Raw genomic sequence first — 22,833 nt, 5'->3', positions numbered from 1 at the left:
AACATGAGTGCATAGGATTGAAGTGTCTGGATGAAAATAAGTCACCCTAGGATTCCTTTAGGGACAGTGAAGTTCTGTCACTGTGCTCCTGGAGCTGTGTGCTTCACCCTGAGGTGGATGGCTGTCTTTGAGGAGATGCCCATAAGAGAAGTGGGAGTAGGTCATCAGTCGAATTTTGATTAGCTTTCTAATTTAATTGATTTGGACAATTGATTTAAGTGCCTTTATTTGGTTTTAAATCCATGTTTATCTGTGGAAATGGAAGTTGCCAGACAGAAGAATTTGCGGAGCTCCTTCAGGCCGGCATCAAGAGGAGCACCTTTAAAATGTAGATTCTGAGATGTATGTGACAAAAGTACACTCATGCTCTTAGTTTAAGAACTTCAGATGTACAGGAATATTAATATTACTACTGTAACATGCTAGGAAATTGTAAACTTACAGGATCAACATTGTCATTTGACTGACAGGAGTTGTAATGTTGGTTTCTTCTACCTTCATGAGCCAGGTGTGCTCTGTAATTTCTGTGTCACTGCTGGAAGCAGCCACAAGCTCCTGCCTTCACTGTGCACGTTGTGTTTGACAAGTTCAGCCTCCTCTTTGCCTGGATACTTCATCTTGTGCTAAAAGAAGGAACCAGTTTACCTCCTGTAATCCACATTCTGGTTTATTTCACAGTTGTATTTACAATAAGTTTGTTTAAAGCTTCAAAGACCCATTTGTATAGTTCTTGGCTGTCACAAATTAAGAGATGAACTTAAGAGTTACTCCCTTTTCTCTCCTTAAAGCTCTTCCTTTCCAACAACCTTTTATCGTAGGTACCCCTGGGTTGCAAATCCACAGTACTCAGGTAATGTTTAAAACAAATTGCATTTTTCTTGTCCAAGCTTGATTAGGGTTTAAGTGTCTTTGGCAGAAATAAAAGATCAGTTTAAGTTCATACTTAATATATGTATAAGAAATATAAAATAGAAAAAAAAAAAAAAAATCAGTGCTCAGCAATTGTAGGGTTCAGTTTAAAAAGCTGAACTTCCCATAATTCTTCTCAATTACTTCACTTCCATATCAACATCTCCGTTATTAATAAAGTGCCAACTCCAGTATCATACTTTAAATTTGGAAAAATGTTTTAAGTACTCTGCACATTTCACAGCTTGAGAGAGAAGAGAAGCTCATGGAATATGAAGCAGGAACTAGACTTATCTTTTGGGCTGTGGCACCTGGGAGATTCTGGTACACACTGCATTTCCAACACCTAAATTTCTTCCAAAAATTGCTAAAAAAATCTTCCAACAACTGCGCTCTTCTCAGTGCTTGAAATTGCTGAAGGTCATGCATAGGCATAATTTCAGGTGAATGTGTAAGGTCTGCTTTGTTCCTTAGCAGCTACTGGGTTTGACATTTTGTTAACTGAGTGGATTTTTTTACCTCTTTCCTAGGTGTTCACCTCCCATGGGCCCACTGTGATCATGCCAACCTGGTTCTGTTCTCGAGAATGGTTTTTCCATGTGGGAAGATTTGATGAGGGTGGAAAGGTGAGTGGAGCAGATGCCATCCTGTAGTCCAGGAGCCATCCCTTTGTCTAACAACCTCTGAAAGCCCTCTAGCTGTTACTAAGGAACATAAGGGAAGGGGTATAGATGAAAACTGAAGTCTAAAAAGCCTGGGTCATACCATTTAAAAAAAAAAATAAAAATTCTCCAACCAACTAAAGTTGTTTGGGAATAACTCTGGTGATGGAAGGACCTACCTGAGATTGACATTGCAATACATCTGTTAGGTGTGTCAGCAAACCTGGAAAAATTAAAGGTTTCAGATGTACAGGCTTCTCTTTGGTCCCTGGAATAGATGCAGAAAACAGGTGGGCCCATAGTTTTGTTATGAACTATCCCTGCAGGGTGAGGTGGGTTCCTGAAAGAGGCTGGGAGGGGAGAAAGGTGCAGAATGGCAGAGATAAAAGTATATTCACCTAAGGGGGAAGATTTAATCCCTGAGAGGAAAAAAGAAGAGCCATAAAATAACTACCCCTAAAACTCATTTATCCACCTGCCTCTTGTCAATCTTAGTTCTTGTGCTTGTCCTTGGAAGATTTTAAGTAGCTTCTCCTCAAGGATCAGGGTTGAGAGGTTACAAATTGGATACCTGTGGTCTCAGAAGTGTTTCTTCCCTGACAGTTAGGTGTTCTTTGTCTTTATGAATTTCCTGTATGAGTTTGATTGCTTTAAGCTCATCAGCATGTTTGTGGAATAAAATCTATGGATGTCTGTTAGCAGTATTTATTGTGGTAGTTGAAATATGGTGACAAAGAGATCTAACTTAAACACATTTGGATCCATTTTGTGTGGTTTGATTCTGAGAGGTTTTGGTGAGATTTTAGGGCTAAAATGGGTGGTTCTGCTTTTTTTTTTTTTTTTAAAGCTTTCATTTGTCAGCACTCTAAAAAATGTGCTAAGTCTATTTCCTATTTTATTATTTAAACTACAACATATGATGATGATTATTATTTTTAATAGCTTTTAAATGAAGCCCTTCAGTGCCATGCAGTGTGTGTGTGTGTATATATACATGTGTATGTATGTATGAGGATATACAAATATTATTCTTTGGGCTGCCAAAAAACTATAATTATAAGGAGCCAGCAGACAGAGAACTGAATTGTTTAGAGCAGTGAAAAGATTTGCCCTTAATTACATGGTGGGTGAGTGGAAAAGCTGGGAATGGTGCCTGGCTCCCAATAGAATCTACATTTGCTGACCCATGCTCTTTATTTCTTTTTTATTCTTATTTCTTATCATTGTATTTCCACTCTCTGAAAGATGTTTGACTTCTTGAGCGTTGTTAGTAAGCTCCAGAAAGAAAGCAAGCAAGTTAAAGCAGCAGCAACAATAGAACAGCAAGCCTAATGATAAAGTTCAAGAGGTTAAGTTAAATAGACTATTGTTCTGTGCTTTTTGCTTTTCATTTTGATTTTTTTTTTCTCCTTGTTTTGTTTTTATGAGTTGGGTTTTTTCTGTTTTGTTCTCTCTGTGTAATTGTGTAGGAATTATGCCACTGGTTATTCAGCTGTAGTACACTGACAATCTTAATCCTGATGATTTTCCAGCCACAAAGCATGATATGTCCTTCTAGTTTTAAGAATTACCAGTGATAAGTTGAACATATTGTTTGTCCCTATTGTGAAGTGTCCAACATGTCCAAGCTCAGCCTCTGGCTGATGCAGAGGACCTTCAGAAAAAATACCCTATGAACAGAACAAATCTGAACAAAGCAGTGAAGTCAAACCTTTGTCTTCTGGGGGTTTAAAGGACACAAAATCAAGTCTTAAATCTTGAGCATTTAGTGTTACAAAGTATTTAGCATTGCTCTAACTCGTTCATTTTCATTTGAAAAGAATCCCTTTAAGGCCAAGAAAGTTTTGCTCTGTGTGTCAGCAGAGCTGAGAATACTCTGAAAGGTCTCATCCCTGTGTGTATGTTCTGACCTGAGCCAGGATCTGTGTTAATCTGATCACTTCCTTCTCCATTTTTGAGTTAGTGTTCACTAATGAGACTTGTGAGTGTCATATTGCTGCAAGTAAACACAGGAACAGGCCAAAAAACCTCCATCTTTTGGCCTTCTCCATTTGCTAAACTGTTTCTTGCCAAAAAGCTGCATTTCTCATTTGAAATTAAATCCAAACACCTGTTCTTCATATTTCAGTGCTTAGGAAAAAATGGAGGGTAATTCTTCCACGGGAGAAATTATGATTTGATGTTTATGGTAACAGAGTGGGTGGACTGATAAAATACAAATATTTGTTCTATGGTGTAATCCTTTTTTAATTCCAGGTAGATATCTATGTCTCTCTCCAGCCATTCAGACTTTAGGTGAAAAAGGTTTTTTTCTTTTTTTCCTTTTTTTTTCCTTTTTTTTTTTTTTTTAATGAAGTTCTCTCTGATCAAGATCTGCAGTTGTTGGAAATGTATTCCTTTTAGATCCAAACAAAATAGTATCTTCATAAATGGTCTCTAAGAACCTGACAGGTTTGTTTTATATATTAATTAACTAAAATGATAGAGGCTTTATTTATGCAATATCTGATAGATGATAATTAAAGCAGGAGTAGTGAAAAGATTTTAGCAAGCTCTGATGGTGTTCTGAGACTGAGATGATACAATGGAAGTGGTCACAGCCTATGAAGTAATATTTCAGATAGTATCCCCTACTGGAAGAACAGTCATAAGATGAACCATATTTTTTACTTACTTTTTTTAGGAAGCTAAAAAAAAATAATCTTTTAAGCAATTTTGGATGAGGAGTGCAGTACTTCCCTATTGAAAGAAGTAGCAGCACTTCACTAAAGCCTTCAGAACTCCAATTTGACACCTTATGTGTGACAATACCATGGGTGGCTTTGCTGCTGGAGTTTTTGGTGTCTCCTAATAAGCAGCACCATTGTTTAAAAGTACTAACCATGTCCAAAAGCATCACAAAAAATTGTGCTGAGGGAAAAATGCCCATGTTCTGGTCTAATGTGAAAAGCAGATTTTGATTTTTTGTATCATCTGTTGGAGTGGGGAACTCCCCAGCCATGTGCAGTGGGAGATGAGGTGCCTGTTACTAGTGAAGAAAAGTTATTTTTTCATGTGTCTGACAGAAATGCTGAGTACAAGGAGAGCTGAATAAATGAGCATTGCAGGCTCCACACCATGCAAGGGTAGAAAATTGCAGTCTTGGCTCTCTCCTGGCAGAATTACTCTCAACATCACAACTGTTACATGCCAAACTTGTCTTTCTCTAGAATTTTACCACAACTTGCTTCCAAATTTCCTGTCACCCCTGTGTTTATCCTTCCTTTTTAAGTGTATGAAAACTGAAAATGGAGTGACAGCCTTAAAGTTCTGAGCTAATCTCAAAGTGTAAACAGGGGGAAATTATTCTTAATGAGCCCCAGATGGAATCGTGCATTGTAAGCCACCAGCCTTTCTGAATACAAAGTGTGCCTCCAAACAAAGTGTCTGGAGCTCAGTTTCATTCGATTTTTGTGATAAAAGGTCACAAAAAACACAGGCTGAGGAGGTGTCAAAATATCCTTTTGAGCACAGGAGACTGTAGGCCGTGGTGTAAATGTAGCTCTTAGGCACTCACTGATGCAATTTTCCATGTTTCTCTGCCAGGGCACACAAATGGCATTCCCTTTAGAAAGGCAAGTGGTTATAATAATGCCTGAGAGGTAAAAGGCTAAGTAGGAATTTGGTTTTTTTGGAACATGAATTAAAATGTTTTCAGTATGTCAAATAACCTGTCAAGATGCCTTGGGGAAAATCAGGATAAAATACAGGCATTACTTGGGGGGTTTTTTGTTTGTTTTTGGCTTGCCATAGTTAAGGCTGAACAGAGATCAATATTTAATCTAAAAAGCAGAGAAAAAGTGGTGGAGCCAGTGATTAATTACACTTTATAAGCTATTTGAAAATTCACCTCATACCCCCTGTCTAATTATATTTTCTGCTGGTCTGTTATTAAATATCATTTAGAGTTTACCACCTTTCTTCCATTTGACTCCCCATCATCTTTGTTTAACTGCTTTTCTCTGTGCCAAGACATTTGGATGAAAGCAACCTTTTGGAGTTTCCTTTAACCTGTTATTACCCAAACAATGAAATAAAAACTAATGGGCTCCAGGTCCTATAATCAGGGGAAAATGATGGAAAGGCATGGTCTGGATGAGAGCCAAGAAATGAAGTGACAGATCTGCAGAAAGGGAGACTTAAGAATATCATGGATAATCCTGTTGAAAAGCTATTAATAGCTATTTAATTCTTTCCATTCACCAGTTTTAGGCTCCTCTGAGGAACTAAAGTGATTTTTTCTGTCCAGCAGTTACCCTGATGGTGCTGACTGGTTTACACGAAGTGTACCAAGTTACAGCCCAGTTTTCCTTGATACTCGTGATCAAAAGGGAGGGCCCAAGCTTTTCCAAACCTGAAGGCTTTTTTTCCCATGTGGATTGATGTACTGCTCCTGTCTCATTTGTCATTGCTGTTTATTATAAGTGTGTGTATTCATGGAATAATGGTAGATATCCCATTTTCACCAGTCAGACTTCTCTGCACAGGCTAAATTTCCACTGGTGGTGCTCACAAGGGATCTGCCACCTCTGGCAGAGGGCAGGGAGTCAAATGTGGCTGAGACAAGGCTGAATAGAGATGGATGAGGGAACTGGGACAGATGGATTCTGTGGCAGAATCACTCTCATCTATTTGGTTTAGCAGTAAATAGCAGCTTTTCTATTGTATATATGCCTCTACAGACCCGTGGTGGTTTCTGTCCAAGAGACCAAATGAAAGAGCTGCTGTCAGCCTGAAGTGCTGCTGTTGGTCATCCCAGGGCTACAGCAGGACGTCAGCAGGTGTTAATGGTTAATATTAACATTGCACAGGGCATCACTTGTGTTAAAACTCCTCCAAAAATTGCTGATCCATCCCTACTGGGGCTCCTCACCAGTACTGATGGTGGAGGTGTAAGAGTTGTACCCAGAATTGTTTGTTGAGAGATGCTTGAACCTCTTTGGAAAACGTTGAGGTGGCTGCAGTTGGCGCCTGGTTTGCTGCCAGGAGTGAGAACAGTGAGCAATGAGAAGATGGCAAGAGAAGGATCAGAGATAATTGAGTTTGGTCCCTGAACAAGGAGTTACTTTCACTCAAGTTAGGGTTCTGCTTGACACCCCATGGTGGATAAAAAATCAGTCCCCTCATCTGTACAACCATCAGCCCAGCAAGCAGTACCTGCCCAAAGTACTGGGTCAACAGAAACCCTTCCCCTGTCCAGTGGGAATGTGATAAAATGAACTGTGATTTTGCATTTGGCTGGTTAGAGCAGAGCAGGGGCAGGCTGTGCTTTTCTCTGGGAGCTGTAATTAGTTTATCCCTTTTTGCAGCAGAGGATGTGGGCTTGGGTTTTGCCTGTAATGTGGAAAATTCTGCATGTAGTCCAGTAACATGTAAACTGTGCAATTTAATTGTATTTATTATTGCTGAAAGCTATTGATGTGGTAGCCCATTGCCGAAATGCCGGGTTAGTAATTGATACTTTTAGCTGTGGATATTAATTTTCAAAAAATACATTAAAATATCCATTTAGTGGTTAAACAGCTTTTTCTTTCAAAGCTGTGTTGTTCCACAAAGATTCCTGGTGTTTAAAATGCCATCTGGATCCAATAATAGATCTCAACTGGGAAGGAACTCTTGTATTGCAGCAAACTTACACGCTCAAGAGCCGTAGGAAGTCCCATCCCTGCAGGATCCATAACACAGTCAACATCTTTCCTCTGAAAAATGCATGGCAGTGCTGCTCCTTTGTAATGTGAGAGGCCACTGCTGAGCAGTACAAGGCACCTGCTCCTTCCTAGGGCTGAGTGCACTTTATCCCAGAGAATTTCTTCCAGTAAAAGGAAAGCAAAAGAGCCCTTTTCTGCCCTTTTGCAAAAGAACCAGAGTTTTGAAAGATCCTTTTACTTCTGCAGTAACTCTTCTTAAATATACTTATTAACAGTTGTCTTGAATAATGTGAATGCTTATCCAAAGGAGAAGGGATTGCTGAGATGTGTGTGACATAATCATAGATCTGAATCCAAATGTGACTCCTGCAGCAAGCTGATATCTGCTGCACTTGTGCCCTGAGACATGATCTAGTGTGTGACCGGAAAAGAGAAAAAAGTTTAAACTTTTCTGCTGGCTCAGTATTTCCCTTAAAGTCCACAATAAGGAAAATTAGAAAGGGTACAATATAAATGGAAAGAAATTGATTTTGTGGGTTTTTTGTATTCTTGGTGACTGTGGTTGCTGGCTGCCACTCCAGCTTCTCCCAGATTTCTTTTGTGGCTTTCAAAGTAGGTTCACATAAAGCATAAATTGGATGAGGTTGTCTAAAAGTTTTCTTCTGCATTGCAGCTTTTAAACCAGAATTCAGGCAAATGTCTACAAAGACAACCAATATCTGCAGATGAGCTGCCCTTAGTGAGCAGCCAGAGCAGAATCCATTTAATTCAGAATGTAGGAGTGTGGCCCAAATCAGTGTCACACATAAATCACAGTGAAGGCTGGAGCTGCAGAGTCCAGAGCTTGATTGGGTTCTGATTTCTCCCAAGATACACATGTTCAGCTGAGTGGTTTGGAGTTGTTTTCCAGAGTTCAGAGGTGGTTTTTTTTGTGGGTTTTTTTGTTTTGTGTTTTTTTTTTTGTTTGTTTTGTTTTTTTTTTTTTTTGTCTCATTTCTCTTCCACTCCCACACCCCTCTGGCTACTCAGCCTGGTGGGTATGAGAAATAGTTACTGAACTGTATTGCTCTCATAACTGGAGGGCCAGTCCAGCACTTTAATTAGAGAATCTCATTTTCTTAATTATGGAAGAAACTCAGAAGCTGTAGTGATAGGGAAAATTTGCAATTTTTTTTAAACTTGTACTCTTATTGTTTTTCTGTGTTGAAATAGAATGGTTAAAATTGAGGTTGAGGTTTATGACCTGGTTATTCATGTGTATGATACTGTCTACAGAAAGAAGTGCATTTCAATTCTCTTCACCTTATTTTCCTTCTCAATTTTGTCATGCTATCTTTCAGCTTTTTATTGTTGCTACACTGAAATATTTTCTTTGACTCACCTGGTTCTATAAAATGGAGCTTTTTAGTCTGGTACAAATTATGTGACCTTTTCAACACTAATATTGCAGAGAAGAAATATCTGTATTTAAACATGAAAAAATGAAATGTTCTAGTATTTCAGGAAGATGTAACTTTGCAAAATATAAATAAATGCTACTTTCTTTACCTTCTGTGTAGGATTTTAAAGGTGGGTTTATGCTTTCATGTGTCACAAAATGGAATTGAGTGCTATGAGCCATATAATTGCCCTTCTGACACTGCATCACTTCCGTGAAGATTCTCTGATTTTTAAGTGGAAAACGTTGAAATGATTGTGAAATTCCTCATTTTTCCTAGAGCCTGCTGGATCCACAGTTGCAGGAGTTTTCAGCAGCAGTGGGTGCAATCCCATAAGGATGAATGTACCATGGAAGGAAGTTTCAAGGAAAAAAAATCAGATATTGCCTCATTCTGAGGTTGCCTTTATTGCAGTTTTTATTGAAGTCTGTCATTATGAGGCCTGAGTCACCTTTCCTAAGCAGAGACTAGTATTTGTATGACAGCCAGAGAAAGGAGGAGAATTCCAGTAAAATGAGAAAAAACACTCTCAAGTCACTGATCCTTTTCATTTTAAACTATTTGGTTACATGGAACTTTAGGCTGCTGGAACTTTGGGTTTCTTTTTCTTTTGAATTCACCTGCACCATGCTTTAGATCCCTGTCAAAATGAGATGATGTTGATTTTTCTCCCTCTGTTCTTGCACTTCATTTTTAAATAGCACTGATCATTCAGCAGTATTAGCTGCATTTATTTCATGACCCATTAGAGAAGTTCATTGGGACACACACAAATAATATTACAGAACCAGAGATGGGCTTGGGTTAGAAGGGAACTTAAAGATCATCTTGTTTCACCTCCAGGACACCTTCTACTAAACCAGGTTGGACACTTCCAGGGATGGGGAGTCCACACCCTCCCTGGGCAACAGAAAAGTTGTATTTAAATTGTATTTATGAATAAGAATTCTATTGAACTGTATTAATTTGGCAGAAAAATAAACCATCTTCAGCTGTAACTGAATGCTGATATAATCACTGTTTTCTGTTGCAGGGTGTCCCAGAGGATTTATTGTTTTTTTATGAACATCTCCAGAAGGGTGGTGGAGTCTTCCGAGTGAACCATTGCCTCCTGCTCTACCGATACCATCCCCAGGCTGCCACTCACTCTGTCCTGGAGTAAGTTCTGCTCTCTGGGAGAATTGAAAACTTGCTTTTATCTTGGATCATAGGCAGCATTGGGCTTTTTAATTAGGATTTTGAATATGTAATATACAAGGGTTTCATTCTTGTGTTTTTTTGCCATATGAATCATAATGTAAAAAAATATTTTTGTTATGTTACAGTTTAATTTCAGAATCAACTGCCTCAATATTTAAAAAGTAAACAGAAACTTGTAATACCAACAAAAACGGTCTTTTGGAAAAAAAAAAAAAAAAGAACCAGACCAAAACCAAACCTTTAATCTGATAATGTGCTGCCTTTACATATATTATTTTGTTATTTTAAAGGGTCTAAACCACTTAAATCAGATAATGAGGTCTGAAAATTCCCTGAGGATGTTTAGGATTAATTATCTCAGGTGCTTCCTTGTAAGCTGCCTTTGTTGCCTGCTGGCTTTCCTGGGCTTCTCAGCCCCTAAAGAAGGTTTAAATTGCTGATTCCTCTACATGCTGCAAGCTAAGCCAAAGCTGTTCCTTTCTCTTATGCGTTGACATTAATAAAAAATAACATGAGTCATACTGTCCTTTAGGAATGCCATACCAGAATCACAGTGGTAAATAAGTAAACTGTTTTCTTGCTAATTACTGATACAAGTACACTTTTCAGTCAGTCTTGTTTTTATGGCTTTGTGAAACTGAACGTTCCTGTGTACATTTTTGTTGTCCATCCCTGCACTGTTGTATTGCTGTCCAGAGTGTAAAGCAAATAAGTCCCATAAATAGCACACTAATGGTTCATGTCACCACAGATCTTTATAAATACATATAAATATGCATATCTATATAAACTCATTTAACTACGAAAAGGTCATTTGAGCAAATAGTACATATGATTTTGATTTTGCAAACAAGCACGAGGTAAATTATTTTCCTTTTTATTCGTGCTGAAATGTAAGAATTTTTATTTTTTTCCTCTTTTACTGTGTGATCCTTTTGGCAGTTAGTGACCAACTTTTCAGCCACGCATTATGGGATGCTAAGAACTCTTGGAAGCTTTTTCCTCCTATCTGTGGGAAAGCATCTGATTCTTGGAAATTAATTTGTTTTGAATTTACTGCAAGCTGTTGCTCATTCAGCTCTCCAAAGTTGTGTGGCACAAGCACCCTGAGTTACAGCATGCAGGGGGAATGTGGAAACGCTGTGAGCTGTTTCACATGTGCGGGGTGCGTGTCCAAATTGGCGCCTTCCTCGTCTCATTCTAAGAAACCAGGGGAGCTGCTCTTCCTCTTGGCTCCCTGCTGGTACTACTGGGGATGATGTTTGGTGTGACTTTCCAAACACAAGGTTGTGCAACAGCTCCTTGTCCTGGCTCATTCCCTTGTTTGCTGCCCAAGTTGGGAAAGGTTGCCCGGTGTTTGTGTCTGAAGTGCGAGTTGAGCACAAAGAGATTCGTGGACTCATCACAAAAGTTTAAGTTTATAATTTAAATTGAGTCTTGCCTAACTTGCCTCTTGGTCATACCACTTTATTTGATGCATGTTCTGGCTTTTCTAGAAGCCTTTTTCTTTATATGGTGTGTTTCGTTGAGCAGTTTTCTGGGGTGTTTTGCTTTTTTGTCATTGGCCCAGGTCATCTTTCAATTTTGAATTAGCCTAGACCTGGTTTTGGAAGTCATAACAGACCAGCCAAATTAATATCTTGTCTGAGATCAAAATGATGTTTGTAGGAATGTTGATTTTTTTTTTTTTTCTTATTAAGTACTACAGGCCTAGTTTAATCCCTAAAAAACATAGAAGGAAGTTTTTATACAAAAGTGCATCATTCATTCTTTTAGCAGGCAACAGTTACTTGTTGCCTGTGATGGTTTCAGTTTATGTGGGTATCTCTCAGAACCTTCTGGGGGAAAGGAGCCTCGCTGCATTTTCAGACTTCCTAAAATATATGTAAAACTGTTTGGCAAGTGACATTCAGTTCTTTTTTATTTTTTAGTTAGTATGTATAATTGTAAACATTCATGTGCTTTAGTTAATTTCCTATGATTAGTATCCTTCTGGAACAAATATCTGGAGCTGAGAATATCTGTGAAGCAGGAAACTAAATCTTATTTGCATTCTCCCTTACCCTGGAGGCATCAGTCTGCATTATTAAATGTTTGGAGTGCGTGACAGAATCTGCATGAAGTTCAGTGGCTGTATTTAGATTTCATTAGGTGCATGCAGAAATATGAATGTTCTCATTGTCATTTCATCCAAAGTCTGCAATGGATACCTGCTGGATTTTGAGGAACTTCTCTTCAGCTAGGAATACACAACATGAAATCTCACTTTTCATATCTCTTGGATCTCACTTTATGTGGTGTTGTATCCTAGGGCTGTGTGTACTCAGTGCTGCACAGCCACATTGAATTGATGTGAGACCGTATCAGAGCTGGCTTTAGAGTGAGAAATACTGGAGTGAGAAAGTCTAATGTATAATAAAAACATTTTAAAATTCATAGATTTTTATCTTGCCAAAGGGGAGAGAAAGGAACTGTATATACAACAATACCTCACTGTGAGATCAAAGTGAGCTTGAAGTGAGGTGAGCAATAAAAAGTTGCACTTGTCTTTAGGTAGTGCTGCTCATGAAGACAGGTGGCTGGGGCATGCAGCTAATCCTTGGAGCAGTTTACAAGTTTTTAGTCAAGACAAATTTAATACATGTGGAAAATAAGGTTTGTACCTCCTGTCTAAGATCCGGGCAATTCCCTTTTACACAGAAGAGGTGAAGTGCACCTTCAGTCATTTCAGATCCCCTGTGCTCAGAAGGAGTATGGTATTGCTCTGCAGAAATAAGCAGAATTACATAATCCAGTGAAAACATCTGGTTTCAGGCACTGGAAGCTTCCAGTGTCATCTGAGTGAGGAGGAACAGGCTTTAGTGTGAAACACACATTTGGCCGTTTCAGAGGTGCTCTGAGGCTGGGCCTTGGATGTGTGGTGAGCACAGGAATGCCTCCTTCATTTCCTGCACAAACATCCATAGCCAAAAATAGGCAGGAGAGAGGAATAGCCTTACATATTCCTGTAGAGCTGAAATTAAGATGAGGTCAACTGCATTTTTATCTTCTACGCTTGCATTTGGCACTTCAATTAAACATGGAGACTAATGACCTCATTAGATTCTTGAAAAGTAAATGCCATTAACATTGATAGTCTCTGTCTCTCTTAATAAGCCTTTCATGAAAAATAGGCCACAATGCAAACCATGCCTCAGCTAATGACCCGTGACCTGAAGATGAACTCAGACATTAATAGAACCTATTAACAGTGTAAATGTAATAACTCAGTGGGACGATATAGTCCAGCAATTAATAAGTTCACATGAAGTTCAACAGAACAACAACAGCAAAAAAAATCAGTTTATTCACCAGTATGGCCAAGGTTCAAACAGAATTTATTTCTGAATTTCCTGTGGATGGTAAGGGCCTTGAATTCTGCATGCAACACTGGCTGTAAGGGATCTGTTTTTTCAGCTCTCACTGTGGTTACCAAGTTCTCTGTTCCTCCATCTCTGGTTAATCGATCAGGTGAGGTTCACCTATCACACAGAACTCTCTCACCCTGCCATCCATAAAAAGTTCCTGGAAGAGGCCCTTCACTAGGGCAGATCCTCTTCCTGCCTGGTGTTACCTGAGCACTGTGCTGGGCCAGCACAGGGAGAAAAGGTCAGATTTATGGATCTATAGGATTTCTGTGGATGGCAATCGATGCCTAAAATTCCAGTACTGTTCAGGAGATTGGGTTTGTATTTCTGCATTTCTCAAGTACTTGTACATCTGTCTTTGCTCTGTGGATTCACTTATGTGGCCTCACTGGGGGATGGAGGGGAAAGGCAGTGCACCAATATGGCGAGGTTTGACTGAGCTCAGACATTAAATCATGTTGCTTTTATTGTCACATTATCATTCATTTCAAAATAGGAGGAGAGCAGATGTTTCTTGACTCCTGTATTCAGTCAGTAGGTCACCACACATTTTTAACAGAGCTCCATTGTTGCATTACTTGGGTAGATGCTCTGGTAATAACTACTTGGGGCTGAGGAACACATGGCATAGTCATTCTCACCCTCTTCATGAATACCCTCATTTCACTCCTGCAGAATTTTGGCTCCTCTTCTTCCTCCCAGGCTCCATAACTGATGAGCATTAGGGGCCACAGCAAGTGAGATCTTAGGAAAATTAAGTAGAGCCTCAAGAATGACATTTCCAGTGGAAATGCTTCTACAATTTCTTTTACAAAGTTGAGACAACAAAATGAGAGGAATAGGGGAAGTAACGTATTTCAAGTCTTAAAGTCAAGAAAGGGCATTAGGATATGGGAACAAATTTGTGCAGTGAGAAGAATTTTGTCCCACCTTCTGGCTGAGGAAAATCTTGTGAGTTGAATACAGGCTTGGACATGGTACTAAAGGCTGCTGCAAATTGCTTACTCTAATCTTTTCTGAGATGGGTAGAAAAAGCTGTCTTGATTTGGGGTGATGCAGAGTAATAAAACCTCCTGGGTTTTGCTGGTGGCTGTGAATATGTAATAATGCATAATCAGAAAATAGCTGTGAGAATCATCTCTGAGTGGTGGTTTGTACAACTTCTAGATCGTTTCAGGCATTTGCTTTAATTACCCTTTGCACGTTGCTACAGCTCCTGTCTGGTGCACCTGCACTGGCTCGTGAAGGATGGGAAAATGGCATTCCCTTATCCCTCGAGGCAGGAATCCCAGTTATCTATTCTGGAAACATTAAAAAAAAAAAAAAAGTGGCAAATTAGGTGAACCGGAAACCTGAAGGGAATAACCGAAACTCTCTCCTTTGACACCTGTAAGCTCCTTTTTGTCTCAGCCTGTGGGATTGTTTGTGCAGAGTGAGTTCTCACAAAGGTGATGCCTCTGAGTGTCACTCTAAAAGCCCAATCACAAATTCTCCCCTCAGTTCTGTGTTTATCTGATATCTCATCTTGTACTGTGAAAAGAATTTTGGGGTTAACTCAAGGCTTCAAAGTGTTTGATATAACTTAATTTTTTCATTGAAAACGCACAATATGGAAATGTGAGCTTCAAATGCTTTTCTGTGGGCATTGTCATAAGAATGCCTCATAGTGATGCAAGCAAAAAATCCCAACTGCTGGGTATATTAGTTTTGTTTTTACAACCCACAGTACATATTTAAGAAAGTTTTTATTAGTGTTAAGTGAAGCTGTCTGACAATATTCTTGTGGTTGAACAACAACCCAATTAATTTGGAGTTTAATACCTTTCAGACCCTTTTATTTCAGAATGCAGTTCTCTTCCAAGCTTTCCCCACTTGCTTTTCCCAGATGTCATTGTTAGATGAGATGAGTCAGTAAATCTCCTTCAGTCTGAAATCTTCACGGGTGATTTACAACACTGAGATTTGGTCTGATTGAATTTTACCTCAGTAGGTAAAATTGTGTCACAGAGGCTCTCATGGCCTAGACAGCAACCAGGAACTGTCTGGGGGAACCAGTATTGCTGTTCTGGGACATCCATCTCCATGAAAACCAAAACATCTTTTGTAAGCCTGGAGGTAGATTGCAGGGTTTGCAATGCACCTAGAAATTACTTACAAGTTCTTTTCATGCCTTGTAAGGTTGCCTGGTTTTTCGCTTTGGCTTTCCTAATGTTGCAAACTCAAGTGGAAAAGAAACTTGCCAGTGTCACTCAAGCCAACAGAACAGATTCTGAAGTTGCTTTGGAATGTAATACGGTGTTACCCTTCTGAAGTCACATTTCAAAGGAAAATCACTTTGAAAACCTTTCCATTTATGTGCAAAGCAATAATCTTCCTTTTTAGAAGCTTGCAGGAGCTCTAAAATGTCTAGTAAAGTGATCCTGGAAAAATACTTGACCTTCATATTTTGTTCCTTAAAGTTTCCTTCTGGGAATACAGTATGCTCTCATGAACATGGAAAAAGGCAAGTGTCAAAGGATGCCAGCAGCAGTTAAAGCTTTGCAGCAGGAATGCCTCTTGTGTTCCATTAGAAGAGATTTTTGATCAAATCCAAGAATTTCTTTTTCTCCATTAGTCAAAATGCTGGTGCAAAGCCATCATCTTTGAAACTGTGGGGAAATTTTATTTGTGTACGAGGTTCTTTCCAAGTTTTCACACCAGGATCAGTGATGAAGTGTTGAGCAGGATCTGGCTGTGCTGAAGTAAAGTGGGGTCACTGGGTCCTGTGAGGGTTGTGTGCTCTTCAGAACATAACTTGGGGCTGTGAGGGAAGGATGCAAATAAGCAAATGGAAAACCCCACGTGAAGATTGCCTTAAATAAGGAGACACCACTAGGGGTTCATCAGAATTTCCTGGGAAAGAAAGTTACAGCTCAAGGTGCCGTGTTCAAGGGGTGTAGGTTAGGAAGATTCATTTGTCAAATTGAGGAAATCAATTTATTCTCTCTAGGAAACTGTTTATTTTCCTAATTAATGGATATTAAATGAATGCTGGAAATATAGCAGATGTTTTTAACAGCAGGCAGTTTTCTTTAATCCATGATAAATGCTGTAGCCTTAAGTATTACATTATAGGGTACACACACTCAAACAGGGAAAAAAGCTGTAGTTGTCCAAGTGGATTTGCCAGCTGGGAGAAATGGACCACGAAAAAACTGCTTTCCTTGACATTGTTTTCTCTTTCTGAGAACCTGTCTTGAACTTGAAGATGTCAGCAGATTGACAGTATCTAAGGCTGTTGGATGGTGCCTTGCTGTGGATGGTTCCAAAGCTGTGGGATTTGTTATTTGGTATTAGTGTCACCCTTGTTTACCTCAACCACTTGGCTTAATTGTGTTGTGGAAGTTACCCCAAAGATGAAAACTTAAAGGTGTAATTGCACACAGACACCTGCCAGTTTGCTTTTTTCCCTAAAGCATGGTTTAAAAAGTTCTATGAGGCATACTGCTCTTTAGAAGAAAAAAAAAAAGAATCCCACTGCTTTTTGTTGCTAGAAATGCAGTTCCTTATGAAAGTTACCTTCAAATAAAGGGACAGTCACATTTGTGTCATTGCCAAATAACACTTGGGAATTTTTCCAGTTAAATCTCTCTTACTTGGTCTGAAATGTGTGTGTGTGCAGGTTGGTTAGTGTGAATGGTGTACCAGGGTGGTTTGTGTGGGACTGTGCAGCTCACTGGTTGTTGCTGGAGGGTGTCACTGATTCAGAGCTTTGACACCCTTTGCTGGAGGCTTGAGCCAAATACCAAACTGTAAATGCATTTGTGCTGTGCTGCTGGGGGTAAGTTGCACTTCTAAATCTGTGAGATTCCAACTCCACACTAGCCAAAGAGGATGATCCCATGGGCAGATGGAACGGGAGGAACTCAGCTTGGGTTTAGGAGATGCTTTGTCTGTGTCACTGCAGGGTTCTAGAGCAGTTCATAGGTGAGTACATGTGTGGGAAAGGTGGAATTTCATTACCACAGCTGCAGCTTTTCATATTCTTGTGATCTGGGAGGATTCTTGAAAATCCAAGATTGTTTAGCTACTGCTTCCTATTTATCGGAATGGTTTTTGTCTGAAAACTTTCACAGAATTTCTTTTCTACATTTCCCTCAGAAATTTCCAGTCTAATGTTTTGATGTGATTATTTTTTTGTATTATATGAATCACTTTGGTCAGGTTTACATGGAGATGAGTGTGTACATGTGCATATAGGTATATAATAGTGCTAAAAGATCTAGGGATCTAAATCTGCCCTTTTCCCAACTCTTCAGGGGAACCATCTGGAATCACCGAGTCAGGTTTCTTGAGGACAGAGTCCTGAGCTCCTGGACATCATTCACCATTTGGAATGCTGGCAAGCAAGGCAAGAAGCTCTACAGAAGCTTGTCACCAGCTAATCAGAAAAAGGTGAGCTGCAAAGTAACATTGGTACAAACCCACTTCTTCTTCATATGCCTCCGTGATGCTTCTAATCTAACACAACAAAATTCTCATAAGATATTTTGTTCCCAAGGTACAAGTTAATAATTAATATAAACTGGGGCGATTCTTGATATTCTGTGTATTTCTTCTTTTAAAATGCCATGATGTTTTATTTAGAGCTTATAGTGGGCATGGAGAGCAAGAAAAGCACCAAGTTCCTGCTAAGCACAGTAGTAGGAGAGAGAGAGCTGTAGTAGGCAGGTACTCAGGGTGGGTAGAGCAACTCTTTATTTGAGTTGTATGGTACTTAATTGCCTTGTCCAGGGTCATCCATACCAGTGTAATATTTACCCAGTTCCAGAGTGGATACTGGACATGTCCCTGGTCACTGTGACTCCCTTTGGAAAGCTGCATTGCCAAAAAACAAAGGGTTTGGTGTGGGCTGAATGGGTGAGTAAAAACTGCTGCATGTCCCATTCACAGACAGCTAAAAATGTTTGTATTTGGCTGTGGCAGATATTTCTCAGGATAGATTTGTTCAAGAGTCTAAATACCTCATTTTTGTAGCATTTTCTTGTGTGCAATAACTTTGTGCTAGATAAAGGCTTCAGGGCTAATGTCAAATGGCTATTTCTTATAAAGAGCCACAGAACATTCATTTTATTGCTGCATGTGTTTTTCTTTTCTTAACAATATGGATGGGAAGACAAAATGACAAATACATATAAAAACCTGATTAATGTTGTGGCCCTCAGACCACACACATATGAAAAAATAGAAGACATTTGTATACACATAGTTAGAATTACTGAATAGGCATGGGAGACTCTCAGACAGTAAGTGTACAAAGCAAAAACTGAACTGAATTTCCTGCTTGATATTCCAGTGCCATTCCAGTGCCATCCCTCAGTCATTGCCATCACTTGGCAGTGGGTGAGCTGTATGAAAATATATTAAATGACACCTTTAAAACACAATTCCAAAAGCCCCTTAGGGCAAAAGGTGATATATTAGCTCCATTTAATTAGCATTTTCTCCTCTTGAAGGTCCAGTTGTGTAAAACAGTGTGACCTTAAAAGGTCCAATACCCTTAGAAATGCAGGTAACGTTGCCAAAATTAGCTGTGTAATTTCACTGAGATTTAACTAAATCTATGTATGCTTAATAAATATTTATTAATTTATTATGACAATTATATTCTATACATGATTTCATTATTATATATAATAATGATAATGACAATTATAATTTATTTAGCTATTTTAAAATCTTTGAAAGTATGAAACTAACTAAAATTAAGTTTAGAAAGAATATAGCTATCTAAAATTAATTTTAGTTGGTTTTATTCTTTAAGTCAGTTTAGGCTCCTGAAAGTTTCACCTGTGCTGTTTGACTGCATGCTTTTGCTGAGATGCAGAATTTCAGCAGATGTCCTGACTGACTTTGGCTGGACTGTGGAGTCACTGCAGGATTGTTTTCTCAATTAGCACCTAGTACCTGTAGACAATTTGGGACACATACTCCTAGGATAAATAATAACCCCCACCAAAAAACCTACCTACAGCTTGTAATTTTGAAAAAAAACCTCTACTAAATCCTCAGGAAGAGAATTGAATAATTTGATCTGTCAGGCTTAAGGTGTGTAAGAAAACATATTTAAAAAAAAAGTTTCTAGTATTTTTAGAACCTGGTAAACACAACAATTACATTTCTTATGCTGACAGGGTCTTTGTGGGATGTTTGGAAAGCCCAGCTCTGCTCTGTGCCAAAGAGCATTGTTTCTTAGAAAACAAAATTCAGGCAATTCCAGGAAGCAGCAGTCTGTCTCTGTTCATCCTCACGAACAAATTATTACTTTAGTTTGTTTGGAAAACAGTGTAAATGTGCATTGTGGTCATGTTGAAAGAGAAAAGGACACCTCAGCAATTCTCCCTTTTCCCTCAGCCATGTGCATGATGAATATTAAAATGATGCTTTGTCTCCGGAGGAGTCAGGCAAAAATCCAAGGCTCAGTATTTTTGCTAAACAGCAACACACGAAAAAAATTATTCCACTAGTAGGGTTTTTTAAAATGAATTAATTACCATGATCTCAGTATTCTTAGGGAAATTCTGCTTCCTGGCTGTCCCCTCCTTGCTTCACACTGCTGACAGTGCTTCAGTATTAGCATTTCTGCAAGAATGAAGTCAAACAGACCTTTTTTTGTTTAGAACACATCCGTTGTGTCTATAATTTGCAGCTGAAGATGGAAACCAAATGTTTTGGGGATGCTCCATGTGCCTGGAGGGTCTCTGAGCTGTCTTGTCTGCTCTTTTATTCTCCATCAAACTTCAGCTAAAAGGAGAACTTCAGCATGAACGTTTTGTGTCATTTCTGATGGCTGAAAATAGCATTCCAGTGGCTCATGGAAAAGCAGGGGAAAGGACCAAATAAGCATCAGCTCATTAGTGGGCTGGAAACAGTGCTTGTCCACAGCCAGGCCATGCCATTCCTCTGTGACAACCCTGGCTGCTGCTGGCAAACAAAAAAGGGATTTTGAAGGCCCTTTTCCAATTTCCAAAATCATCCATTGGTTTTTTTCCCTTTCCCTTTTTCCAGGAGCAGCATCACCAAACCTTGTGTTGCAGCTCTGGTCCTTCAGCTCAGTCCCACAGCCATGGAAATTTCAAGTTTTGTAGCATTTTAACCATTCTAAAAGTGTGTGAATGGCACTATCAGAGCCTGGAGTGGGGATATGAATAAAAATGAATAAAGGGGATAATATTACACCTACCTCAACAGTGGAATGGTAATGGGAAAGCAAGTTAAAAGCCTCCAGAATAAGGAGAGAGATGAAATTTGAAAGTTTCAGTTAAATCCAGAAGTAAACCACCCTAAAATGACATGGGGTAAATCAGGGCTTCATTCTGGACTGTAGTGAATAATTCTTGGCCAAGAAAACTCCCTGCTCTTTCCATGTGGGAGGAAATGCTTTCTGCAAGCTGTGTTTTGTCAGCACAGAGCTGTGCACACCCAGAACGTGCCTAGCATCACTCAGATTGACTCTGGAGGGATGAGTGAGGCAGTGAGCTCCCACACCTCTGAAGGCAGGTGGATGTTGTACATAATAAGGGAAATGTTTCATGTCCAGTGTTGAGCAGTTGATTTTGCATGTTGGATTCTGGTGTTAAAATTCTCCAGTGACTTTGTTGTGGAGATGTGCAAAAGGGGGAAGCTGCTGCTATTTTCAGTGGCATGGTGTCTAAATGGAATAATGAAATGTATTCTTTGGGATTTAAAGATAGCCACATCTTCTGTCCTGGCTGTGGTGCTAAAGAGGTGAAATCAAAGCAGTTCCTGATACAGAAAATCACTCAGATTGTGACTGGTGGTGGCTGGTTCCATGTCATGGCAGAAGCTGTTTATTCCTCTGTGTGTCTTTTGTCCTGTTTGCCATTGGCTGTATCTATTTTAACTTGCATTGTAATGCTTTCAGTTACTTTGTTTTGACATGAATGGCCAAAATTGATGCTCCTTTTGCAGAGATGTATATTAACATGCTCCCGAGGCTTTCTACAAGCTTCAATGAAAGAATTCTAAATATAAGAACTAACAGGGTTCACTAGAAGTTTAAAACAGATGGGGGATTGCATGGGATGTGGAGGGAATGCAGCAGGGAAGATCTGCTCAGTAGAATTTTGTAGGGTTTGAAGGTGACACTGAGGAGACCAGCTGATGTTCTGAGGAGGGAGAAGTCACAGTGTGCAGGTGACCATTTACTGAAAGGGTTTTCCAGTTTTCTGTCAGGTTCTACTCAGTTATTCAGTCTCCCATGTGAAACTTGGCCCTGGTGTCCTTCCAGCTCAAAGGGACCTTGAGACTGTGCTGATTGCAGGTTGTTATTTTCTGTAAATGGCTGTTACAGACCCAAACCACAGGTGAAAACAAGATGGGGGAATAACATCCTGTGAGGATCACTCACCATAAAAGGACATCATTGAGCTGATGAAATCATTCAGTTTTTCCATTATGAAATCTGAGTGGAATGGGAAGTGTGAGGAAACATTGTCTGCAGTAGCCAAACAGTCACACAGGAAACAAACAATGCAATTGTTGTGTAATCAGAGCAGAGCTCGGACAGCCAGGTAGTCCCAGCTGCACCCCAGGGCTCTTCTGCCATTCCTGGCCCTTCAGTGACTCCCCACTGGAGGAGAAGCTGCTGCCCATGAATCTCCTTTTCCCCAGGGAGGTCTGATAGCCCCAGCCTGGCCCTGCAGAGCCCCTGTGTTTATTAGGAAGAGCCACCCAGAGAAGGGATTTTATCTCCCTCAAATGTGTCTTCCCCTAGCAGAGGTTGTTTCTGAGTAAATATCTTATCTTCTGAGCTCTGTAAACCTTCTTTTACGAGAGAGAAGGCAATTTCTCCTTTTCCCCTTACACTGTTAATGGAAGTAGCAATCCACATTTATAAATTGACTTTGAGTAGTTCCATAGCTTTCCTCTAACAGATACCTAGCTGTCTCCTCCAGTTCTGAGCTGAAAAATTAGCAGTGTTCTTTCCTTTGGGAATTTTGTAATTGTGCAGATTTTTATACAAATGATGCTCAGAACAAAACCATGTAATAATTCATATATTTTAGTAACACTGAGGAGTGATCTGAGGACTCAGTGGTCTCATGCTGTCAGAGGTATTGCTAAAGAGTAATTTTGCTAAAAGGAGAGGGGAAAAAAAGCAAATTGAGACTCCTTTATGACTTTGTAATTCATGGTTGCTTACAGGGAGACAGGAGTTCATGTGTGGATAGATGTTCTTAAAAGCTACACGAAAGAAGCCCATTAATGCAGGAAAATAAATAGGTGTCTCTGGGTTTATCCTGATAGTGTATAAAGTAAATAACTCCCATAAGCCTGATACCCTGACTTTTCCTGATAGGATAAACAACTGGGCCTGAGTCTTGTATTTAGACTCCAAACATAGCTTTGCTTTAATTGGAAAATAAATAGTGTGTGTCAGAAAAATAGTTGACTTCCATTTTGGCCACCCACATGGTGTGCAGCCTGCAGAAAAATCACCCATTCAAGTCTGACCTGTTTTATACTA

The 22,833-nt window shown here is 39.4% G+C and overlaps 1 protein-coding gene across 2 annotated transcripts in view; it reads left to right on the top strand.

Moving 5' to 3' along the window:
- The window catches only part of B3GNTL1 (UDP-GlcNAc:betaGal beta-1,3-N-acetylglucosaminyltransferase like 1), a 104,063-nt gene that overhangs the window by 71,472 nt on the left and 9,758 nt on the right, over positions 1-22,833 (top strand). For both annotated transcript variants that reach the window (XM_083874337.1, XM_083874336.1), the window contains exons 7-9: positions 1,440-1,535; positions 9,731-9,855; positions 17,603-17,738. In XM_083874337.1, coding sequence (XP_083730463.1) covers positions 1,440-1,535; positions 9,731-9,855; positions 17,603-17,738 — 357 coding nt within the window. The remainder of the gene's footprint in view (positions 1-1,439; positions 1,536-9,730; positions 9,856-17,602; positions 17,739-22,833) is intronic.

The sequence above is a fragment of the Zosterops lateralis genome, assembly GCF_965231275.1.
Source record: "Zosterops lateralis genome assembly, chromosome: 18".
Lineage (NCBI taxonomy): Eukaryota > Metazoa > Chordata > Aves > Passeriformes > Zosteropidae > Zosterops > Zosterops lateralis.
The sequence above is the reverse complement of the archived record's forward strand: the minus strand, read 5'-3'. Positions and strand labels throughout refer to the sequence as shown.